The 25,742-nt window shown below is 44.7% G+C and overlaps 2 protein-coding genes across 3 annotated transcripts; one reads left to right on the forward strand and one right to left on the reverse strand.

The window, feature by feature from the left end:
* Positions 1 to 370: 370 nt before the first annotated feature.
* LOC132672323 (UDP-glucuronosyltransferase 1A1) lies at positions 371 to 25,742 on the reverse strand. 2 transcript variants are annotated; one of them, XM_060624240.3, is made up of 5 exons: positions 24,797 to 25,742; positions 5,216 to 5,347; positions 4,515 to 4,602; positions 4,007 to 4,226; positions 371 to 1,531 (listed from the first exon to the last, which is right to left on the reverse strand). In XM_060624240.3, exons 1-5 carry the CDS (start codon positions 25,664 to 25,666, stop codon positions 1,234 to 1,236), a joined length of 1,608 nt encoding a protein of 535 aa, XP_060480223.3. In that variant the 5' UTR covers positions 25,667 to 25,742; the 3' UTR covers positions 371 to 1,233. The 2 variants fall into 2 exon arrangements, with proteins under 2 accessions (XP_060480223.3, XP_060480222.3); XM_060624239.3 differs by lacking the exon at positions 24,797 to 25,742 and adding an exon at positions 13,234 to 14,235.
* LOC132672324 (dnaJ homolog subfamily B member 3-like) lies at positions 18,734 to 19,798 on the forward strand. The gene has a single exon (XM_060624242.3). The coding sequence runs from the start codon at positions 18,937 to 18,939 to the stop codon at positions 19,657 to 19,659; it is 723 nt and encodes a 240-aa protein (XP_060480225.1). The 5' UTR covers positions 18,734 to 18,936; the 3' UTR covers positions 19,660 to 19,798.

Below are 25,742 nucleotides of genomic sequence, written 5' to 3' on the forward strand. Positions count from 1 at the left end.
GGACGACCAAACGTTCTGTCATACTGGTGTATTATTTGCAGAATTAGCACGTGTAGTGTAACAGCAAATAAATGCAACAACAATGAAGAGAAGAACACCTAAGAAATAGAATTTCTATGAATTTATTAATGTCTTTAGTTGTGGAAAACATCAGAGAAAATACACTTGTGAGACACTGTGCTTTGGGCTTCTCTCAAATTCAGATCCATTTGGCACAAGCCATGGTAATACCCTTGAGCCCACCATTCATCAATTTTATACATCATTCTTTTCCCTAAAGCCAGAAATCAGACACTGTTCTCAAAAGAACCTGTGCCAATGATTTATTTTTTTAAGTTTATTTTTATTTATTTTGATAGAGAGAGAGAGAGAGAGAGAGAGAATGGGAGAGAGAGAATCCCAAGTAGGTTCCATGTTATCAGCACAGAGCTGGATGCGGGGCCTGATCTCACGAACGCAAGATCTCACGACCTGAGCCAAAATCAAGAGTCAGACGCTTAACCGAATGAGCCACCCAGGCGCCCCGAGGTCATTCATTTATTTCAAGTACAAGGCACTATGCCCTAAAGGAACAAATGTTTCCTTCTTTGTATACACAAAGTGACATCTGTGAAGCATGAATGCAAGTTAGGACCTGCCATTACTGGGGACAGAATTGATCTACAGAACCCAGACGACGATGTTAGAGCTGTCCTTCCAGGTAGAGGGGGGTAAGACCACCTGGAACCTGTGTCCCCAAACAAGCCTCATTTGCTGAGTAAGAAAAGTAATGCAAAGTGCAGGAGGCACCCGTCCAACCCCCCTGGAAAGTCATCTGAAGTGATGAACATAGTCCAAATTAAAGATCCTAAAGGGGGCAGAAAACATATTCAAGTATCTCTACCTCTAGGTGTGACTAGCAGTTAGATTGTTTTTATTTTAAAGTTTGTTTATCTGTTTATTTTTGAGGGGGGGAGGGGAGGGGCGGACAGAGAATCCCAAGCAGGCTCCACGCTCAGTGCAGAGCCCAACTCGGAGCTTGACCTCACAACCGTGAGATCATGACCTGAGCCAAAATCAAGAGTCAAATGCTTAACTGACTGAACCGCCCAGGCGCCCCTAGATTGTTTCTATTTAAAAAAAAAAAACACGGGGGTATCTCCCTTAGGGCTAAGTATTTCTTGAATAAGCATAACATAAATATAACGTTGCCTCTGGTTGCCACTTTGGGTCACCTCACTTCCCACCCACCTCTCAGTGTGTCTTAGACTTGTGAGATTTCTTAACTCGTCCTTTTTTCCCAAAGCACTTCCGGCAGCCGAAGGCGCAGCATTTGTACATGATGAAGACAACGCCCAGCACAATGGCCAGGAGGAAGCCGATCACGTCCACAGAGTGGTACTGGTACCAGGTGAGATCGTGGGCTGCAGGGCGCAGGTGCAGGGCCCCCTTGTGCCTCATCACGAACTCTACCCAGAACACAGCCAGGTCCACGGGCTCGATGGGGCGGTCCTTGTGCAGGCTGGACAGGCGCATGATGTTCTCCTTGTAGCTAAACACAAAGACAGTGACATGAATTCTGGAACACCAACCATACCGACCATCCTCCCTCTAGGCTTGCTGTGGTTGGGAAGGCTCCCAGATTTTACAAACTTGGTAGAGGAAATGTGTTTCCATTATGGCCAAAAAGAACACACACACACACACACACCATACATCACACACACACACACACACACACACACACACACACACATACACTAACTGGTCTTTATCTCTGAAATTAAAAAAAAAATGTAGAAAGAAAACAAGAAGCCAAAATTATAATATTAAATTATTTGAACCTAGCTTCCTGCTTTCTTCTCTTCTTTTTCATGATATTTTTGTAGGGAATTAGATGACTCTTTATAAGAGAAAGAAATAAAGGAAAAGGTCATGTCAGAAATTATGAGCAGTTTCCCTCTCACAGTTTTGAACAATCACATCTACTCAAAGTCAAAGCCATTTGTAAGTGCCCTCGCAAGGTGGCGGCATATTTTCCATTGGTGAAGCATCACACCGTCCAAGTGCTAACTGTAGCATGAGGCTGTGTCTATGCAGCCTGGGAAACAAAATGGATTTTTGTTTATTTTAGACAGCGTTGGTAGCTGAATCGGAACATCCACATCCAAACTGGGTTAGATGTTTCAACCCTTAGTGTAGATGTTTCAACCCTTAGTAGTTTCAACCCTTAGAGTGTTTCAACCCTCTTCTCAACCTGCGAGAAGAAAGAGAAGGTAGAGGAGGAAAAAAGGAAAGGAAAGGGAGAAGAAAGAGAAAAATGGAAGACACTTTTATTCAGGAGTAATTATGATAATTGCCACCTTTAAACAGGTCTGCCATTTTATTTGGATACGTTATTGTATTGTGATAGCAATATTTGACCATAAGGTCTGTTAAACATCTTCTTTTGTATAAATCTTCTCTTAAACAAGATAGATTTTCTATAACTTTCATTCATTCATTATTTATTGAGCACCTGTTATAGCCTGGCCGCATCGTCTGATGTCTTTATTTTATGTCCCCGTGTAGAGTGTTGGGAACAGGGAGATTCACAATTAGGTAGTGAGAACTCACAAGCAAATGCAGTTAGCTAAACTCTCGGGCTGATTGATGAACGTTTTTAAAAAATAAGAGAACGTTTACTAAGTCATCTTTAGGTTCCAGATAGTTGTCTGTATCACGGAACAAAAGATCAAGATTGCATTATGAATGTGAACCTCAGGAACGAGTTTTGTCAGCACGTGGAGAGAAGTCGGGGCTCCGTGGCGCCGATGGGTGAGCAGCACATCCCGACCCCAACAGGCTGGGCGGCCGGAAGGCGCCATTCAGAAGAGAGGGATGGCACCCACCGGGCACTCTGGGCATTTACCCCTGGGTTATGTGGGCTTTTCTTCTCCATCCATTGGCACCACACATGTGGGCACCCCACCTCTCCCCCATTTGTCCTTGCCCAGCCTCACTGTGTCACCCTGTGCAATGTCTCCTCCCATCTGAACACACTCCAGTTTTTCACATCTGTCCTTCGAACTGATGTCTTTTTCAAGATGAAGCAACTATGGGTGAAGACTCCGCTCTCATGGAGACACACACATGCACACGTACTCATACATGCACATGCACACACGCACTGTTAATTGTTGGACGAAGTCCACCCTGGCTGTCACTTCTTCCCACGAGGTTTTGACCAAGCTGTTACTAGTGAACTTGACATCAATACAATAAATTCCACGCAAAGACCATTTGATCTGATGACTTTTGCCTCTTGAATTCTTTCAGAGCCGTATTTGAATAAACTCACCTTTGCTTTATCACAAGCCTTTGGGATATCACATGACACCCCCCCCCCATTTATAAATCCCCATGAACAAAATTTCTCACGGGTTTCAGTGCTAGGGAGAACTATGCTTCTAAGCTCTTTGTTTTTATCTTATGGACACCAGGTTCATTACGGAATATTTCTCTCTTTGTAGAATCTCATAGAGTAGACATCTACTTGGTGACAATATTTTTTAACAAATTGAAGTTTTAAACCTACCAAGGGAAATAATATTTAAAATCAGTTTTGGGGCGGCTGGATGGCTCAGTTAAATGTCTGATTCTTGATCTTGATCTCAGCTCAGATCATGAGCTCTAAGTTTGTGAGATCAAGCCCAACGTCACGCTCTGCACTGACAGCCTGCTTGGGATTCTCTCTCTCTACCCCTCCCCCACTCGTGCTCTCCCTCCCTTCCTCTCTCTCTCTCTCTCTCTGTCTCAAAATAAATAAATAAACTTAAAAAATTTAAAAAAAAAAAACCTCTTTAAAATCATTTCTATGAGAAGTTCTCTAGGAATTAAAGCATCCTTTAATGAAATGCATAATAATAATCCCAAAGTCATCTCACTTATTAATTAGGTTTTTATGTATTTGTTTTCACATTTGAATATTTATTGTGAATGAGATGGCCAAGATACAAGTAGTATTCCTCTGTACGTCTTCTCTTACCTTTTGTCATTGATGACAGCTTTTAGGGCATTTGCTAAATCTTCAGAAGTCATTTCCAGTACGTTCAAGGTCAATCCAGCCCCCCGGGTCTCCATGCGCTTGGAGTTGTCCATCTGATCACCAAATAAGGGCAGCATCACCATGGGAACGCCGTTGCATATCCCCTCGTATATGCCATGGGAGCCAGAATGTGTGATGAAGGCACGAGCCTTCGGGTGACCTGAGAAGCAAAACAGGGAAGGATGCCAGCAGTCAGGTCACCGAGTTGCACGGTCTGACACCATCTATGCTCTGCAAGCATGCTAAGGACTCAGTGCCACCCACATGTGGCTTTTGCAGAAGTCTGCAGAGGAAAACGTGGGGTGAGATACCCCACGAGGTAAAAAGCAACGTGGAATACGTTGGCCACGATATGTTCCAGCTAAATAATCCTTTAGAGCAGCCACATGCAAGCCACTTTCGTAATTGCACTTGGGTTTGACCTACACACCAGAGCCTGCTCACATACCAAGCAGATCATTTTGGGGAAGCCACTTGACAAGTATTGTGTTCTTCGCAAGATTTGGTGGTGGAGTGCCAGTATACCGCCACAGGACCTTGCAGAGACAGGAACAGAGTTTAAAAACACAATGATTCAGAAACATCTGCCACAGTAGCTAGAATGTAGAGTCCACTGAATGAACATAACCTTGGCAGGGGAGGGAGGTGTAGCAACTGGGAAGGCTCCTGGGGACTGGGAACAAGCTGTGAATTTGTGCAAATCCACCAAGCTGTACATTTATGACTTTTGCACATTTCTGCACTTCAGGGGAAAGTTTACTTAATGAAATGAGTGGATGGAGAATTATAGGCGCAGCAATATAAGAAATGAATCCTGTGTCCTGACCAGCAGCTTTTTTTGTAGAAATACTCCTTATGTAACATGAAGAAACACTGTCCTGTTCATTTTGTCGATAAAATAAATTCTCCTGAATACGCTGTTGACTTTCTTAGAGAAAATGAGACCTCCAAGGAAAGCAGACCGCGGTTTAACAGAACAGTTGAGAGTGACATGGTAAAAAGACCTTTGGATTAGTAATCAGGAAGTCGCAGGGAACCCCAAGCCAAAAGTCCAACTGATAGGATTAACTCCCATACTAGAAGTCTGGGGTTCCAACTCTCGTGAAGATACAGATACAGAAGGTACAGAATCGTATGGCATGTTCTTACTGTCTGAGGTATTTTGCCCAAAGCATCAGCAATTTCCATAGCTTTCTCCTTGGGAATCTCTGAGATCATGGAGCCCAAAGAGAAAACCACAATTCCATGTTCTCCAGAAGCATTAACATAGGCTTCAAATTCCTAGAACCAGAAGAGAAATTTACAGTTAATTTTCTTCTCACATTCTTTGGGAACTGCATCCATTCAGCTATGAATCCGATCTCTTCATGTTAAGAATATGCGTGTCTCCGTGTGTGTGGTAGAGACACAAAATATTAGCGCATGTTATAGACTTCCTTCCCCCGTTATTCCTTCCACGGGAGGAAGGCTTCTTGCTTATCTGGTTATCTTCTGGGTTCTTCTTTGAGATGCAGAATCCAGGTAGTGTCTAATTTCCCAAAGGAAAAGCAATCAGAGGTAAGACCAGATCCACTTCCCAGGGGCTTCAAGCATCTGAGAGCATCTTGGGAGAAAGCAGGCTTTCAGGAAAGGGACTGATGGAGAGAGCAGCCGGCAGTGTGGAAGGAGGGAGGAAAGGTGGATGAGTGTCACAGAGAGGGGAGAGAACCGTTTAGCAGATTGGTGAAGGGAGACATTGGGAGAAAGGAAAGCCGCCCAAAGAGAATTTCAGAAAGCTTTCTGCAGACTCTAAAACTCCTGCACAGCCCCTTTAAGAAAATCCACAGTAAAGATGTGTATTACTTTTCAAGGCTTCTGGAATATTCCTTTTATGTTGAAAGAACGAATGAGTCAAGGCACGAAGCCGCAAATAGTGTTGAGGATGAGGCTCACAATTAAGGAAGACCCTCAAATAGCCAAGACAACCTTTAACAATTCTTGCTTTCCCACAGCCAATACACGGGGGTGATTGGGGATCATATTCATGTCAACTCAGTGCTGAAATTTAACCAGTCAACCTGGCATTTCCCCACCTTTCCTGGAGAAGAGCTTTCTTTAGAATGGAAGGCAACTTTCCTGCCTTAGCAAGAACATACAGAAAGATACCTGAATCTCTCTTTGCTGGTTTCATAAAGTACCGTCGAGAGCAGAAAATCTCCCTAAGTGTGAAAGATACGAAAGCGGAAGAGAAAACCTTGCTAAGTGTGCATGAGGATCTGAGCCCCCTCTGTGGAGTTCAGAGAAGGTCAGGGGCATGTGAGAAAACCCTGAGTCCCCAAGCCACCGGGGGGGAAGGATAAACAGGCAGTGAGTCTCAACCCACCCAGCACATGACCCCCCTGGAGTGTTCATGTCCCGTTCCAGAGATGCTTCCGTGTCCTGATTCCTTCGAGCAGTGTATCCTTCGCCACCATCCAAGGAAGATTGCAGCGGCAAGGCCGCTCCACTCCTCCAACCATGACCACCATCGGGCATTGCAGCCTTGGCTGTTAGGACAAAGCTCAAGACAAAGCAGTGGGGCTTGTTTCTGAAGAAACTTCTGGACCAGATGACCCAAGGAATAAGGAATGAAGAGCAGAGAGGGGCTGTGTGACAAGCCCTCCACCTGGGCGTTGCGTGCAAGACCACGTCATTAGAAAACGGGGGGGGGGGGGGGTCTAAGTCAGCCTTTCCCATTGCGGATACTGCTCTATTGCGACGAAATCATCTTCTTTTTCGAGGAGCAACTTTTTTTAATGGAGTGAGTTTTGGTGTATTTGAACTGCGAGTGGTTTTCTAGTGAATAATGAACCTGACAACTACTGGAAGATGAACGATCTGTGGTTCTCGTGGATGAAGCAGGGGGATGGGATCTTAGAAGTGTCTGTGTGTTATAAGAGTGAGAGACAGTGATGGTGGGGACCCCACTAGTAAGTGCAGATCACAGATTATGACCTATCGAGGCCCTACCCCTGAAGTAATAAGGAATCGACTTTACAGACGGATGTCAAACAAAAGCTCTGAGAGGTAGCAACCAAAAATTAATCCAATCAAAATAGCAGTATAGGCTGCATTGAGTCATGAGTGGTGGCTGTGGCCCCCGGAAGAGAGTAAGGAAACCCCCAGACTCAACCCTCAGCGATAATCACAGCTCAGTCTGATCTGACCCCAACCTTCAAAGCCAACTCCAGAGTACGTGGTCATCAGGCAAAGTACATACACACTCCAGCATGCACACATGCACGTGCACAGGCGCACACACACACACACACACACACACACACGCACACACACAGCGTGGCAATTCCACATAGAGGAAATAGAGCAAGGTGTGAGTATGGCAATTTCCCCCCAACTGTAGGTTATCAATGATCTAATTAACTCCCTTAGAATCTCCCAAATGGTTTTCTATGTCTCCCAAGAATGCCACGGATATTGAGACTGTGTGATGCGGTAGGGTTTGCCCAGAACTGAGGGGTTTCCTGGGATATGACACTTTCAGTCCCGGACAGACCAGAACTCTGGCCACCCTGGAGTGACACGTAGAAGACTTCTGACAGGCCTCAGCACACATGATTTTAAGGGACTTTTTTTCAAATTTGGTTCAGAGCATGACCAGGAAAGCCCCAACATCTCCTCAGGGGTGAGCCTCCTGCCTGGTCCTCACCCCCATCCCATCCCAGCAGCTCTCTTCACGGTTTCTAGCTCCTAGTGGCTGTGTCCTGGGCCTTCTCCATGGGGCTCATCTGAAAGGTTGGGGAGGCCAGCATCATCCTCCCCACTGCCATGCTGCATTTTTGGTTTGTGGCAAAGACCTCCTAAGGATGGCTTTTCTGAAGTCCTTCCTCCCCAGGATGCACTACATCCTTCTTTCCTGGGGAAAGATGGCTCCTCTCCAAGGACCTTTTGAGCTCTTTCTCCTCTAGTGAAGGTACACGGCTTACCTCACTTCCCAGGACCTTCCCTCCTGCACGAAACCCACTCTTCCTCTAACTATGTCTACAAAGGGCCATATCTGGTTTCACCTCCTTGCACACTCCTCCACACCCACTCAGCACCCAGCCAGGTGTGATTACCATAAAAAGGAATCCACAGGTCCGTAAACACCCAAACTTAAATAGCAAGACTAAAGTTTAAATGTCACAGAAGTTCATCTACAGATCATGGAAGGGCAAACTGCAGAGCTGGTGTTGTCGTGGGCAACGTCCACTCTCGGCAAGCTCTTCTGGGATTTAATAATGGTGAGGTCCACACCCTACTGGCAAAACTTCCCAAAAACCTGGCCCTAACTCCACAGACTCTGCTATGGTGAAAGAGTGAGGCGGTGTGTTAACTGAAGATAATCCTCGATTCCTCCACCTCTTATCCCCTTCCAAAATGCACGAGGCCACCTCTGAAGTGCAAACACCTGCCCACCTCATTGAAGTCTTTAACACAGATCCTAACTTCTACGGAGAGTTTAGTATTTTGAGTTCCAGGCCTTTATTAGATTTTCTTTTCCCAAATGGCTTCTGTTTCTCAAAACCCTTGGTAAACATTTGGCATGTTGGAATCCAGTTGCTTTATCACTACGCATTCAGAGCCGCTGACAAAGACCACAAGCTTCCTTGCTCACCAGTCTCTCTTCTCTCCACCTCTAAGTCTCTGTTCTCACCCACCGTCCCTTTGGGTGTTTTCCTCAGACCCAACATGTCTGGGTGGATATCATCTCTGAATCGCTGCTGTCCACAAAGATGGTCTCTCACTCTGAGCGGGGAACGATATCTTGGAATTCTTGAGCTTCGTTCCTTTGCTCTCAATGCTGTTCTACTATCTTTTTCCATCAGGCATCCCACACATGTCTGATGCCAGGTGTGCTTTCCCTATGGAGTAGGGACTTCCCAGAGTCCCTGTGGACTCTCCTTATCAACTAAATATTGCATCTTTATTCTTGAAGATCAGGACTTTGACCAAGAGCATGGGGACCAGCACGATCTCTGCTAAAGGAATGGAGCATGGAGTAACGTTCTTTAATTAACAAAGGGGATGTGGGGTGCCTGGGTGGCTCAGTTGGTTGAGCGTCCAACTCTTGATTTCCGGTTCAGTTCATGATCTCAGAGTTGTGAGATCAAGCCCTACATCAGGCTCTGCACTGAGCATGGAGCCTGCTTGGGATTTTCTCTTTCCCCTCCTCTCCCTCTGCCCCTCTCCCCTACTCTCTCTCTCTCCCTAAAATAAAAAATAAACAAAAGGGAGAAAAGAAAATGAATAGCAGCTTGACAGACCAGCAAAAATCAGGAAAAGGAAAAATGACCACATAAAATAAAAATAAAGTAAGTTGGGAAAGTTAGAATCCAGTCTATCAATTTTTAAATGAACTGCAAACTGGCAAAATTCTCTCAACCATGCTAAAAATATCAGCTCCGTGTTATTTAAAAAGAAAAAAAAGAAAGCTTGAAGACAAAGGGGTGCCAAAAAGACACTAGGGAAATAGCAAGATAGTGCAGGAGCGGTGATATTAATATCAAAAAAGTGGAATTTCAAATTAAAAATATTAAGTAGGACAAAGAGGGCTTCTGCCAGGTACAGTTTACAAAGACATTCTCACACTGAGGCTTGTTTGCACCAAACAAGGCAGCAACTAACACTCAGTCAACACAACTCACCACTTAGAGAAATTTACAGGGGAAAAAATATATGGAGGGGCGCCTGGGTGACTCAGTTGGATGAGTCTTGACTCTTGATTTCGGCTCAGGTCATGATCTCATCATGATCTCATGGTTCGTGACATTGAGTCCTGCATCAGGCTCTGGGCTGACAGTGCAGAGCCTGCTTGAGATTCTATCTCTCTCTACCCCTCCCTCCTCTGCCTCTCTTTCTCTCTCTCTCAAGATAAATAAACGTTAAAACACACACACACACACACACACACACACACACACACACACATATATATATCAATAAATGATGCTAAAAACTATGATACTGAGAAAGACAGTTGATAAAATTCTGTAGCCACTCCTGTTAAACATCCTAAAGAAGAAAATCATTTAAACAAATAAAGGCTATTTGCCAAAGAACAATGGCAAACATAATACAAAATGATGAAATGAAAATCAATCTTCAGGGGGCACCTGGGTGACTCAGTCGGTTAAGTGTCTGACTCTTGGTTTCGGCTCAAGTCATGAGCTCACAATTCATGGGTTCGAGCCCCACATCAGGCTCCACGCTGATAGTGTGGAGCCTACTTGGAATTCTCTCTCTCTCACCTCTCTCTCTGACCCTATCCTGCTTGCATTCTTGGTCCCTCGCTCTCTCTCAAAATAAATAAACCTTAAAAGAAAAAAAAGAAAATCAATCTTCATTACAATCAGGAGCAAGAATCCTCGTGATTGCCAACATTATTCAATTATTTTGAAAGATTCTAGTGAATTCAATAAGACCAATATTTGAGGGGCGCCTGGATGGCTCATTCGGTTGAACGTCTGACTTCAGCTCAGGCCATGATCTCATGGTTTGTGGATCCAAGCCCCACATTGGGCTCCATGCTGACAGCTCAGAGCCTGGAGCCTGCTTTGGATTCTGTCTCCTTCTCTCTCTGCCCCTCTCCCTCTCACACTCTGTCTCTCTCTCTCTCAAAAATAAATAAACATTAAAAAAAATTTTTTTAAATAAGACCAATAGTTGGCATGGAATTTACAACAGAAGAAATCACATTTTCTTTATTGATGAAAGCCAGCCTACTGGTTTTTTAAATGACAGAATCAATATTTTGAGTTGGCTGAATTTTTATTTGGGGCTGAATAGTGAGTAGATAACCAGCTACAGGCAGAAATGGAAAAACTATCACATTCACAGTAATGACCAAAAAAAAAAAAAAAAGATAAAATACTTAAGAAAATCTGACCCAGAAAGGACAGAAAATATGAAGAAAACTACAAACGACTTGATCTTTGGTTAAGGTAATATTTGAAGTAGCACCAGGAAGAGCAAGACTCTGGAGTATAAATTTCCTTGCTAATATATATTAGGTGACAAACAGAATAACCTGCGGCCCATAGATACCATGAAACATGGAACAGTTTTAAAAACTAGATATAATATTTAGAACCAAAACGACATTCAGGACATACTGATAGGTGAGCAGTGGGGATATATTGTTACCTAATTCGTAAAATGAAGAACAAAAACTTACCTACAGGTACCTATATTTGTATGTAATTGTAGGAGTGCAGAGAACTGGTGGAGATCACTGCCTATCTGGTGACTAGTCCTCAGTTCACGCCCTTTGTTGGTTTTCATTCATTCCTTTAACAAACATTTGGTAAGCGCCTATTAGACTCTGATATTTACGCTGATATTTACACCAATCACAGGCAGACCTTTTGCCAAGTGTTAAGGATGCAGTGATGGGCAGAAGTGGTCCCCGCCCCCACATGTATGGAGGAGATGGTCAATAAACAATTATCTAAATGAAATGACTGCGGTATTTAATGGGCTATGAAGGAAATAGCACAGGACGCTATCTTGGAGAGAAGGACTCCCTGAGGAAGTGATATCGCAGCTCATCTGAAAAATAAGAAGACAGCCACCTCACAAACTCAGGCACAGCATCCCAGAAGGACACACCGTCAAGTTCAAGGGTCCTGAACCGGGAAAGATTTTGGAATGTCCCAGGAGTAGAAAGAAGGCCAGTGTAACTGGGGACATTCCATGCAGGTTTATAAACAAACCCTTCTATTTCAAATGGAGTTTCTATTATGCATGCACATCTCCAAAGTTTTAAATTTCAAAGTAAATGTCAAACAATCATTTTCACTTGTACCCTATATAATGATGCCAAAAATATTTCTCTTTAATTTCACTCTTAACTTGGCCATGCTGAATAGCTCTCTTTCCTTTGATCTATGATGTGCCCACTGGTTTGGTAATATTTCACCTTTTCCTATATATGAGAGAGAATTATGACTGGTTTTCTATTAACATGAGGTTTTGTCGTTTTGCTTTCTAAAAACTCAACACCATCTCCTTTCTTAAGCAGATAACCTCGTCAGGCACATACTTCTCCAACAGGCCTGCTGGTCTGTTGGGGTATCAGAATCTTATCGGTAGGAGTCACCAGATGTCGCTTCACATTATGGGGGAGGAATCAGAGCCTCACAGAGGTGATCTGGTCATGCGGCAACAGAGTGGAGGCATCCACACAGCACTGGAATTCTCCCGCAGGGTTCTTTCTGCTGTCTAGAGTTTCTCCTTGCCGTGACATTAACATGATCGTTTAAAATGTGAATCACAATGGAGTCACCCTGGAAATAAGATTCAGTGCTGTCTGAGGGTGAGTAGAGTCCCTTTAGTAGAAGCCAGACTCAGAATCTGCAAAGTGCCTAGGTTACCAATGGATCCTCAACCAATACTTGTGAAATAAATGAACGAATGCCCACTGAAATGTGACCTTCTTGGAGAATCCTTCCCAACCTCCCAACTGACAGAGACTCTCCTGCTATTCTCTATCACCTCCATTGAGATGTGGGAAGAAGATTGTGAATGCTATGTTTTTGCATCCCTCAAATCTCTACGGGGAAAAAATTAACTTAGCAGCATTGCAGAGGTTGAGACTCAGGACCTTTCTGCCGAATGCCAGGATCGGACTGTCTCATGTTTACTTATTAGAAGACAGGGGACTGCAGGACCCGGCTTCCTAGCAGACTATCGACTAACTGGAGCTTCAACCCCAGAAACATAAAGGCAACTTGTGCCACCATGGTCCATAGATGTCAAAGAATTATTCTAGCAGTCTTGAACCTTGGGTGTCTAACCCAGTCAAGGGCAGCAAGGTGCACGCTGCAGATTTTTGTGCTCTGCAAGGATCCCTGAACTCACTGCTCTGTGCTTACGGCAATTAACCTTTGTTGCATCTAATTGATTACTCTCCGCTGGAGCCCAAAGTATGCTTTCTTAAAGTGTCCTATACAAAGAAATAACCCAGAAGGTGATTCCCAAGACAGATACAAATTACGACCCCAGACCCGGGATTTGTACAGCAGAAACTAACGAAAGAGGGCATGTGACACTACCTCAGCGTGTTCATTCAGCAGGTGTCAGGGGCAAGTTCATTCATCCAAAGTACTTGCAAGGAGACAGGCTTGTAAAGCTCCCCCTCAAATACACACCTGGGACAGTGGCTTTTTGCTGGCACAGTTGATCCCACCAACAAAAACCATGTTGGGCATGATGGGCCTGGAGTAATCCTTTACAAAGTCACTTCTGAAAAGCCAGACCGATGCGGAGCCCATAAGGTCCTGGACAGTCACATCTTTCTGAAGGACTTCCGAAGCAAGTGATGCATATGGGGAATAAACCACATTGCACAGGAAGCCCTCTGACACAAGAATGAGCATGTTCTTCACCCGCTGGAGGAAAGTCATGTGATCTGTGTTAAGGGACAGAACCCTGGGCACATAGGATGGTGGGCTGGGACAGCGGGTACCTTGAAAATCTAGGCCGCATGGCAGTGAGTTCAAGAAGAACACGACAGGCAGTGCCAGGCGCAGGGCCACGATGGGGCCACAAGGAAGGAAAGGGTCTGTCAACATGGCATCGAAGCCGCTTTCCGCCAGGGAGGCCATCAGCTCCTTGTTGTACAGTAAGTGGGAGCAGGCAGACAAAAGCAGAGCAGAGTCCTTCTTGACCCTCTTGTATGTCTCGACCACACGCTGCAGGAAAGGCTTCTTCTCAAAAACCTCGAGCCCGAGACCGGTAAAAGATGCTTCCACGTCCTCCCTCTGGAATGGGACGGGGTAGCTCTTCAAGGTGTAAAACGCTCCTTCTTTAATGTACACGGAGGCCTCAGGAGCTATGACCACTACGTCGTGTCCCCGCTGGTGCAGCCGCTGGATGACCCCGAACAAGCTCAGCCAGTGGCTGCCGTCCAATGGGACCAACAACAGCTTCCCGCCCTGGGACAGAAGGGGATTCAGGGCACACAGCAGCAGGCTCAGCACAAGCGGACGTGGCCCCCGGGACCTCGCTGCCATGGTTCTCCTGTATCGGCTACCAAGCCTCTCACCTGCCAAAAGTTTGCCCTCCTCTACTTATATGTCGCAAGAACCAATCTACGCTCAAAGTTAATGTTTGATTGTATCACATGACTGTCGCTGTCAGTCAGCTAAAGATCGCGGAAGTTTACCTTTGCAGCTAACGAGGGCTAAGAGCTTTTCTAGGTCTCTTTCCCCACCGCGCAAGTATTTTTATTTTGTATTTATTTACTTTCAAGTTCTTATTTTCATTCCAGTTAGCAAACCTACAGTGTAATTTCAGTTCAGTTCATTTCAGGTGTACAATACGGTGATTCAACACTTCCCTACATCACCGGGTGCTGATCAGGACGAGCGTACTAGGTTTCTCATTAGACAACAACCGTTTGACTGGCTGGAATTCTTTTCCAACCACTCAGGTCCCGTTCTTGAGGGGCCAGAGAAGGGAATGCAGCACCAGCACCTTTGAATGGATTAGATGAGTATTTCCACGGACCAAGAGAGTGTCACCAGAGAGGGAGAAAAAGGCAATGGGGTGACAAATTAGACTTCCTTTTCGGGAATGAAATAGAAAGCAGAATAGGTCTTTTTAGAAAGAACATGGGGTAGCTGGGTGGCTCAGTCGGCTGAGCGTCCAACTTCAGCTCAGGTCATGATCTCTCGGTTTGTGAGTTCAAGCCCCGCGTCAGGCTCTGTGCTGACAGCTCGGAGCCCACTTGGAATTCTCTGTCCCTCTCTCTCTCTCTCTGCCCCTCTCCCCCTTCTCTCTCTCTCAAAAATAAATAAGCATTAAAAAAATAAAATGGAAAGGAAAGAACGAGACACTGCAAGCCTACTTTGGGCCCATGGTAACCTTGAAGAACGTTCCCCACAGGTGACTCAGGGCTCTCTGCCCAATCACTGCCTCATTTTTTGATTCATTCACCCAGCAAAATACCTACTGAGTCCAGCGTGCACAGCGCTGGGCCTGGGGCTGGGTCTGGGGTACCAGCAGAGATGAGTCCAGATGAGTCCCCCACCTCCCCAGAACTCCGGTTCCACCGGAAGGGACAGACTGACGACGCAAACAGGTGAGCAGATGCATGAGAGGCACGCCAGGAAGGAAATGAACGCCGCTGGCTAGCGAATGGCGGGAAAGGAGAGCCACCTGAGTGTGCCACACACAGAAGGCCTTTCCAGGGCAGATCCGCGTTCCCTCAGAGAGGCAGTGAGAGAGCCCTCTGTCAGTCAGAAACGAAAATCGGTAAGTGAGCAAAAGTAAGTGAAACCGTGCTTGTCTCACAGCCCCAAGGCCCAAGGAAAGCAGATACTCTGAGAAATTCTGATGACCCCATTGAAGCAAAGGGGAAAGGTGAACAGAAACAGTAAGAATGTATATTTACTGAGCACGCACTAGGTGCCAAGTGTGGTGTTTAGCACTTTACAACACATCTTATGTAATCCCCTAGAAGTATCCCCTTAAAGCAGGTACTGTTATTCCCATTTTACAAAGGAAGACACTGAGGCTCAGAGAGACCAGGTGATTTGCCAGAGTCCTGAATTTACTAAGCGGCAGACTGAGATCCGGGCCCTAAGCGTCAGAGCGTAGAGACCTTGCTCTTACCTACAGCTCCCCATGGCTTCTAGCAGTTCCCAGATCTTACAGCCGGGCTCAAAATTTACAGCCAACTAGGAGTCAGAAGTAAAGCTGTGATTCCCAAGGTCATTACTCAATTGAAGTAAATGGAGAGAAGGCAGAGGGCAGGATTTGGGGACCAAGTAGAATGTGCTCCCACAGCAACACCCAGCACTAGCTGGAGCCCCAAAAGATCAAGTGAAGGGTCAGAGAGCAAGCATGGGAGTCGCAAATAGAAATGCCCCTCCCTGGGGCACTTGGATGGTTCAGTTAGTTGAACGTTGGACTTCAGCTCAATGATCTCACAATTTGTGAGTTCAAGCTCCACATCGGGCTCTCGGCTGCCAATGCAGAGCCCACTTGGGATCCTCTGTCTCCCTTTCTCTCTCTCTGCCCCTCCCCCACTTGCTCGCTGGCTCTCTCTCAAAAATAAAATAAACATTTTTTAAAAATGCCTCTCTCTAAGAAATGGCAAATCCAAGTGCAGACAGAACTGATCACCTTGCCCTTTCTTTTGGAGATCACTGCTGTTCTCTACAATCCCAGGATGAGAGCACAGACCCCAGCATTTTGACCATGGACGTCACTGGCCACCCATATTCAGGGACCTGTTAGAAGGTCATGGAGAAAATGCTAACTTTAAAGTTTTGATGTCCTGTGGGGCATATTCACAGGGCCTCCCTCATTCTGGTGCCTAGAATAGGTACTCAAGATTTCCCTTCCCACCATCCTTCCTCCACAGACATCCAGTCTGGTACTTACTTGTATACAGGTGCACTCCTACACATGGGAGCTCCGAAGCTCCCCACCCACGCCCACCCCACCCCAAGCACTTTCCATTCTCCAGGACTAAGATTCCGGGTGGGTAGCAAAGAGGTAGCAATGTTTTGGCTCCTTGGGTGTACCCCTATCTGCCATTCTGAAATTCACAATCCAATTTAAACATTAAGGGCAATCATTCTTCTGAACTCTCAGTGTCATAAGAGTTCATCTGTAGATTGCCCAGAGCAAAAGGGCTGTAAACCCACACAGTCACCACTGTGATAATTTTATGACTTTCCCTGCATCATTCAAAGCCTCAGAACTTTTTGAGGCCTCTGTTGCACCTGCATGGTTTGGGGCCATGACTCTACCCTTACAAGCAGGGTTTCGGCTTTGGAATCACTCACTCAGGTGGTTTTGCAGGCAGTAAATACTCAGTAAATGTTTTTTGTACAGAGGTGTCTTCCCTTCTTCCCTTCTCCTTTGCTCAAGGCCCCATATCCATGCAAGCAACTGCTGGATCCACTGTCTCAGAGATGCCATAGTCCTGTATCAGGGCCTCAGACCCCAAGGCTCCCAACCCCCGTCTACCCTCCATCAGCTGCCCCCTGCACTGCCCTATCCCACCACCATCCCTGAAACCTTGGTCAACAGTCTCCTAGGACCCAGAATAAAATTCAGAGTCTTTGGGCTTGCCCTCAGAATTCACTGGAATGGACCTTGAGCTCACCTATCCAAGCTCATTCCTCCTCTCCAGCCCTTTCACTAGACCCCTCCCTCTGCCCCTTTCCCTCCAGACATTCTGGAGCACTTGACCTCGCCCAATCATGCTTTTCCCACATTGCTTGGTTCACGCTAGACTCTACTCCAAATCCGCTTCGTAATCCTGTTTATTCCTTGATTATAAAATGTCGAATCCATGATTATAGGATTGTATTCGGTCCCTCAAAATGACCTAAAGTCAGCAGTTTGTTCTGGTGACATAAAGTCAGCAGTTTGTTCTGGTGACAGAGTGTGCCTTATTGGGTCTAGTACCCTTTATGATGAAATATTACAGAGTTCATTGGTTAATCATTTTCCTATTAGAGCTTAGTGACCTTTATTGGTGTTGACTTACCATTTATTAAAGCAAAAAATACAGCGTCAGAGAATAAGGAGAAAATAGAGAGAAGTCAGAGGTCCAAAAATGCCAAAAAGAAAATCACAGTCAAGGTAGAGCAGTTTTAGTGGAAATAATTACTGCACCCAAGTTGACCAGCACTGTAAACACAGCAGCAACTTTTTTTAATGTTTATTATTGAGAGAGACAGACAGACAGAAACAAGTGCAAGCAGGGGAGTGTTAGAGAAAGAGGGAGACACAGAATCTGAAGCAGGCTCCAGGCTCCAAGCTGTTAGCATAGAGCCCCATGCGGGGCTCAAAGTCACAAACCGCAAGATATGACCTGAGGTGAAGTCAGACCTTTGACTGAGCCACCCAGGTGTCCCTATTGCCAGCAAATTTTACTAGTTTTGATATACTAGACCAGGAGTTCTCAAACTGTGGGCCAAAGCCCCATGGGAATACCCAAGAATTTTTTAGGGGAATTTTGCAAAGTCAAAACTATTTCCATAATACTATCTGGCTTTTTCACTCACATGATCTCTTTTATGTACAGTGGAGTCTCTCTCTGGCCACATCACCTGTAATATAGCCATAGGTTGCCTGCAGAAGCAGAAGAATCCAGTTCTCTTCTTTTAAACCAGAGAGACACAAAAAATGTAACATGATGCCCTTCTTCAGTAATTGTTTTGTTTTGAAAAAGTTGTTTTCCCATAGAAATATGATTTATCTTAGCGTGTAATGGTTTTATTGCTATTAAATTGACTATTGAGGGTTTTTTTGAGTGCCTTAATTTCTAACGGTGTTAGTATTGGTTGTTACAACCTATATAAACTAAAGCAAAAGGGTCCTGGGGCCAAAACACAGGAGAACTGCTGTCCTGGACAAACGATGTGGGTGACCTTCAGCACAAGGTCAGACTAAACGCACCGCCATCAGTCTACCCCCATCGGGCGAAGGAGGGTGGGGGGGGGGGTCTGACAGAAAGCCTTCTTTAAAAATACCACTCTGCCCCACCACCAGAACGTGGTCCCCCACTTCCACCCGCTAACTTCCTCTTTTTCCAGCGGGATTTGGAGGTCACCGGCCCCAGCCAGAAGGCGGGTGGGTGGGGCCAGGTGGTGGGCGGGGCCTCGGTAGGCGGGGCGTCCGCGCCCCAGCGAACCACGCCACAGAGAGCCTCATCGGAAGCGCGGCAGGTCCCGCCCCCCGGCGCTGCATTCTGGGATGCGGCCTCGGCCAATGAGGCGCGGGCTACGTCACAAGGGCTCCGCTTCCCTGCTGCCTGGCGTCGAGGGGGCACTCGGTCCCGCGTCCCCTCGTCGTGCCCGTGGCCCGCGGGCCGTGCCGCGCCGTCCACCATGGTGGACTACTACGAGGTGCTGGGCGTGCCCCGCCAGGCCTCGTCCGAGGCCATCAAGAAGGCGTACCGCAAGCTGGCGCTCAAGTGGCACCCCGACAAAAACCCCGAGAACAAGGAGGAGGCGGAGAGGCGGTTCAAGCAGGTGGCCCAGGCCTACGAGGTGTTGTCAGACGCCACGAAGAGGGACGTCTACGACCGCTACGGCGAGGCCGGAGTGGAGGACTGCGGCGGGGGCGGCGGGCCCTTCCGCGACCCCTTCGAGCACGTCTTCACCTTCCGCGACCCGGCCGAGGTCTTCAGGGAGTTCTTCGGCGGCCGGGACCCATTTTCCTTCGACTTCTTTGGAGACCCGCTGGGGAACCTTGTGGGCGGTCGGAGGAGCTCCCGGAGAAGCAGAAGCAGGGGCACCGCGCCCTTCTTCACCGCCTTCAGTGGATTTCCAGTGTTTGGGGGTGGTGTTTCTTCTTTTGATACAGGATTTAGCTCCTTTGGTTCCCTGGGGAATGGAGGCCTTTCTTCCTTCGCCATGTCTTACGGTAGTGGTGGGACCGGCAACTTCAAATCCATGTCGACTTCCACCGAAATCGTCAATGGCAGAAAAGTCACCACCAAGAGAATCATTGAGAATGGCCAAGAAAGGGTGGAGGTGGAAGAAGACGGAGAGTTAAAGTCCCTGGTCATAAACGGCAGAGAGCAGTTGCTACACATTGACACCAAGTAATTCCAGTCCAAGTTGAATTGAAAAAACATTGTGAGGAGCAGCAGGACTTTTTTTTTTTTTTTTTTTTTTTTGAAGATTGCAAGTGCACTCTACTTTCAGAACAACTGTACTCGAGAATTTATAAACAGTTCATGCCAATGCCTATTTGTTGTTATTATTGGGACCATACGAGTTAGACCTCCATTTGTCTTTAGAACTTGTTGTAAATACCTGTATGCACTTTGCTGTTTATTAAACATAATCCCGAGGCAGATGCTGATTATTTCGTAGTATTGGGACAAAAGGTTTACAGCACCTTGAACCTTGCCTTTCCATTTTGTTTGAAATGTGAGCCAGGTAGTTTGCTCTGAAGTTAACGTTGCCAAGATAACTCGTTTTACTTCCAATTTTTCAACACATGGTAGTAAAGGATGTGAGTATATTAATCCTTCTGGCTTAAAGATGCTTTTTAGTCCCACATAAATGCCAGTGACTAGTAAGAGTTTTCCGTTTAAATATAGTATTAAATGTAGCCTTTTTAAAAAACAGGTTAACCTGACAAAGTGGTGTATTCGGTTCCAATGGCTATTGGAACAAATTACCACAAATTTGGTGGCTTAAGGCACATTTATTCTCTTAAAGATCTGGAGGTCGGAAGTCTAAAGTGAGTTTCATGGACTGACATCAGTGTTAGCAGGAACATATTCCCTCCAAAGTGGGGAAAATACTTAAGTGAATTCTTGAGCAAAATACTTAAGTGAATTCTTCACGGTTACATGATTAGTTAGCAACATCCTTAGGATGCCGTTCAGGTCACGTAAGCAGTAAACCAGTGGTAGTGATTACTCAAAACCCAACACAAATAGGATTACTAGCCTGTACCCAGCTTGGTTCTACAACTGTGATTTATGGAAATGTGGAAAGTATTTCCATAAAACTACACAAAACTATCCCATTGCCATGTGCAGAATGTATCTATTTTAAAATAGGTTGACAAAAGCAGGAATATTGGAGAGCCTGGGATACTGGTTGGGTGAGGCAGCATATGCATATTGGAGAGAATACATTTCTGTTGCCACGGTTTATCCCCGTCGTGAAAACTGTTTTGGGCATGGCTACCTTGGGATAGCCCATCACAAAATGTGCCATCCATCCCCTTTGGTTGTGTCTAAGGAAAAGTTTGCATAAGACATGGGAACAAAAAGGCAACTGAACTGGATAGACTAAAAGTGCAGCATTATTTGTAATTCTTTACAGGAAGCTCATGTGGCCTGAGCACACTTAATTAAGAACACGTGAAGTTGAGTTAAGCCCAATCCCCATGGAATGGTGTGCATACAAGACCTAACAGGAACATAGGATTCAGCCATTACTATCCCACAAGGGCACACAGTCTGTTAAAACCACGTCAAGTGGTCACTGAGGTATCCTGGGTAGTGCTTCTTAGCCACTAATTGTACAAGAAGTATTATAATAAAGAAGACTGCCAGAGCTTTTAAAAAAATGAGTTCATTTGCCTGCCAGGCAAGGGGACTCACCAGTGAAGATATTCATCGTTGTTGGTGGGGAAGGGAGGAGGAGCAGGGGGAGAAGCAATGTCAGGAGTTTTGAAGTGATAGGAAAGTGCACACTTTCATGGTGGTTATGCTAATTAAGAGTTAACAACTACTGCTCTGTGTAGGACACAATAAGTGCATTTGTGTCTGTACAATTGGTTAACATAAGTCTTCATTGTTCAGGAAAGTCTTCAGTTGGGTGGCATACTGGGGTCACTCAGAAGCCATGGATCTCAACAGCTCTAGTGGAAGCAACCTACAATGGATGAGTCAATGGATGAATATAAAAGCAAAATGTGTATCCATACGACGGACTATTATAGCCTCAAAAAGTAAGGATATTCTGACCTAATGCTACAATATGCATGAACCTTGAGGACATTAGGCTAAGTGAAGTAAGTCAGTTACAAAAAAGGCAAATAGTGTATGCTTCCATTTCTATGAGATGCCTGGAGTGGCCAAATTCGTGAAGACAAAGTAGAATGGTGGCTAGTTATAACAGTTGAGGGCGAACAGCATCCAGTTTTGATATATCTGAATTAGTGCTGCTAAGTGGAAAGTTGCCTTTTACAGAAAAAGAAACCATTTTATTTAAAGAATTTTCCAAATTGAAAATCTCTTTTAAAAAATGTCTTGGCCCCAGAATCACAGTCCTGTATATCAATATTCCTCTTTTATGGAAAGGCTTGAGTGGGCTTTCAGAGTGGAGAAAATGGCATTTCCTTTGGTGCAAAAGATGACCATCTCAAAGACCCTGCAGTGGACTCTCCGTGGACTCACTAGCACTTTCCCACAGAGCAACCCCAGTTAAATAAGGAAGTAGTTTAAGACACCATTTTCAGAATTGAGGATGTCACGGTTTTTTAAATAGAAAAAAACTTAAATATACATTTTTAGGTGTATCTATGGAACATTTACACATGTTAATAATAAGTTACCGATCATAGAAGCCACTAGCTACACGTGACTACCAAGCATTTGAAATGTGGCCAGTCCAAATTGAAATATGCTGTAAGTGTAAAATACATACCAGATTTTGAAGATTTAGTATGAAAGCAAAAGAATGTAAAATATCTCAGAGCACTTGGGTGGCTCAGTTGGTTAAGAATCCAACTCTTGATTTTGGCTCAGGTCATGATCTCACCATTAGTGAGATTAAGCCCCACTTTGGGCCCCATGCTGGCAGCACAGAGCCTGCTTAGGACTCTCTCTCTCCCTCTCTCTCTGCCCCTCCCCCACTCATGCACTCATGCTCTCTCAAGCACACGCATGCTCTCTCTCAACATAAATAAACTTTTTAAAAAATAATGTGAAATATCTCATTAATAATTTTATGTTGAAGGTATAATGTTTTAGATATATTTGATTGAATAAAATATATCAAAATTAGTTTTAACCCTCTTCATGCCTTTTTTTAAACATGCCTACTAAAATTTTTTAAACATTCTCTGATTAAAATATAAAATGATTAGAAAAATAAGAGAAATATAGCTAATATAAACCTTAACTATATGGGAATAAAGAAACAGCTTTGAAGATAGCCATGAGCTTAAAGAGAAAATCCAAACCATTGAGTTACCAAAAACAAAAAGGAAAAATATATGAGCAATTTATGCGAAAACCTAGGAAACACAGGAAAAGTTTTATGACCTTCAGTGTTTCATTATTAAGAAAACTCTAACAGGAACTTAATGCTTACCAAAGGAAAATTAGAAAAATAACTATAACTATAAAATAAACCAAAAGATACAAGAATGACAATCATTAATAAAAAGAAAACTGGAATTAATGAAATAGAAAATAAAAATAGTAAAAAGAATAAGCAATTCCAAAAATTATTTCTATGAGAAAACCAATAAAAGAACTCCACCCATCAGAAATCTTAAGAAAGAAAAGGAGCAAATATATTAAAGACTTAGACTTTGATCTTTCATATTTGGAGAAAATTTCCATCAAGTACCGAAAGAAGTCACATCTAAGTGTAAACCAAAGTAAGAGAGACAAAATCTCAAAGTAAAAAAGAATTTAGTGGAACAAAAGTGATAATGGTGTGCCTATCACGTATAATACTTGAGAATTTCCGTGTAAATGATCTTTTGCATACCAAATAAATTGGCACAAACATCTAACAGTCTCCAGATGACATACCTTGTCCTGCTGGGCACTTTTTAAATAATGGTAATAGATAATATTTATTGTATGCTCATTGTGACAATAGTAAGGCCAGAATAGTTGGGTCACCTGCCCACCTGCCCGTTCAGCTAGAAAAACGGGAGTGAGAATTTGAACCAGTGCAGTTAACTCCAGAGGATATATTTACATAGCAACACTAAAAGAAAAGAGCACCAGTTACTTTTTAAATGCCTTCCTATTTTTCAATTTTTACAAGCCTAATATATATTTTTTAAGTGAATAAATGCATTGCACAAAGGAAAAAGCCAGATAGTATAGCTCGCTTGTGGTCTGAAGCAAAAAGAGAAATGGCATTAGAGTCCTGTGCAATAATATGTACATAAATAAGAAGAGATACAGAAGAATGCAAAAACTATAAAAGATCTAAAGTCATGGAAGTTAATATAAAGTAAGTGAATATGGCATAAATGGGGAAAAAAAGATGGCTAACTCGGTGAATTAAGAAATAAAATAGCTCCCATGAGTCCTATTTCAATGAAACCCAAATATCCAGGATTAATGTCAGATGCCTCTGAAAGTATTAGTAAAGCAATAATTTCTACCATGGAAACCTGGGCTGGGAGGGTGGGCCTGGTGATGCGGTCAGCCCTCCCAACAACTCTTTCCCCTTTTAGACTCCATTCTTTTCATCACCGTCCTCCGCTTCACTGGGTTTACAGGCTCCTAGTTTTATCTCTTCCTTAGTCCCTCCGACCAGTCTTTGATGACTTCAGCATCCCAAGCCATTCAACCGACCTGCCATGCAATTCTGCTAGTCCCAAGTTATATACCAGATATCAACACCTGGTCGGAAAACTTGTCAGCACAGCTCCCTCTCTGAAAACTTGAACTCGGTTACTTTCTCGAGTCACAGAGACCCCACCTTATCTCTTCTGCATTGTCTCACTTCCCCTTCATTTACTCAAGCTCTCAGACACTCCTGCTCCCTTTTGGTGTTTAGGTCTCCTATGATCACACTTTAGTCCCTTCCAAGACGAAGCCACTAAAAACGACCGTGTCAACAAACACAATGCGATAGTTCCTTTGTCCTCCAGGATGAGCAAACACCCACAAGCAAAACGTCCTGATGGATCAGCCCACAACTCGGTTTCTCTGCTCCTACACAGCTGGAGAAAATTGCACAACTATGAAGACGGAGACTGCCTGGAAGACAGTCTTGGTTGACTCAAAGCAGCACTTGCCAATCCTATCACAGACGCTCACCCCTGCCTCTCATTTTTCTCAGTGACCCTGGCAAACCTTTCCTGCATTAGTGGAGGCACTTCAACATTCATCTTACCAAACTGTCAGGAGAACAAGAGATAGACATCTTTAGAGAGACTGGTAGATAAGTAAACACCTGGAAGTAAATTAAGAAAAAAAAAAAAAACATGTGTTCCACTTGGAACATTGTAGGCACCCATACAGACCTGTGATAATGGCTTCCTGTTGGCACAGTTTATGCCCCCGATGAAGACCATGTTGGGCATCACTGGCCTGGGATAGTCCAGTACAAAGTCTCCTCTGAACAGCCACATGGATGCGGAGCTGAAAACATCCACCACCGACACCTCTCTCTGCAGGAGCTCAGAGGCGAGGCTTGCGTAAGGAGTGAAAGCAATGTGGCAAATGTACTTCAGGATCAGAGGATAGAGCATGTTCTTGACCCTTTGCAGGAATGTCATGTGGTCTGAATTCATTGTTAATAGCCTAGGAATATATGAGGAAGGGTTTGGGCACTGCGTGCCCTCAAAATCTAAGTCGCATGGAATATAGCGCAAAAAAAACACGGCAGGCAGTGACAGGTACTTAGCCAGGACTGCCCCACAGGGGTAAACAGGATCTGTTAAAACCACATCAAAGGAACTGGAGTTCAGGTGCCCGACCAGGTCCTTGTTATACATCAGCTCCTTGCAAGACCTTTGAAAAATGAAAGAAGCAGTTTTCAAATTTTCCATGATTTTCAAAAACATCTTTAGAAAATGTAGTTTTTCAAAAACCAGATAAGACTGGCTCAGAAAGAGGTCATCAAATTCCTCCTGGGTGTACGGAATGGCGTAGGTCATCAGGGTGTAAAAGTCCTCTTTTTTGATATGCAGATTCACCTCTGGCGAAACGACCACTATTTCGTGGCCTCTGGCATGGAGCTCCTGCAGGGCCTCCTTCATGCTGAGCCAGTGGCTGCCATCCATGGGCAAGACCAGCACCTTCCCACCTTCAGCCTGGGGCCCGACACACAGGAACAGCAACAGCCCCGTGAGCACCGGCAGGGGAACCAGGAATCCTGCAGCCATGTCCATAGAAGCTCAAAGCAGCTGACTTTTCCAATCAGGCTGTGTCTCCCGCATTTATTTCCATCATCTTTATCTTATCATT

This window comes from Panthera onca, chromosome C1, assembly GCF_046562875.1.
Source record: "Panthera onca isolate mPanOnc1 chromosome C1, mPanOnc1 haplotype 2, whole genome shotgun sequence".
Lineage (NCBI taxonomy): Eukaryota > Metazoa > Chordata > Mammalia > Carnivora > Felidae > Panthera > Panthera onca.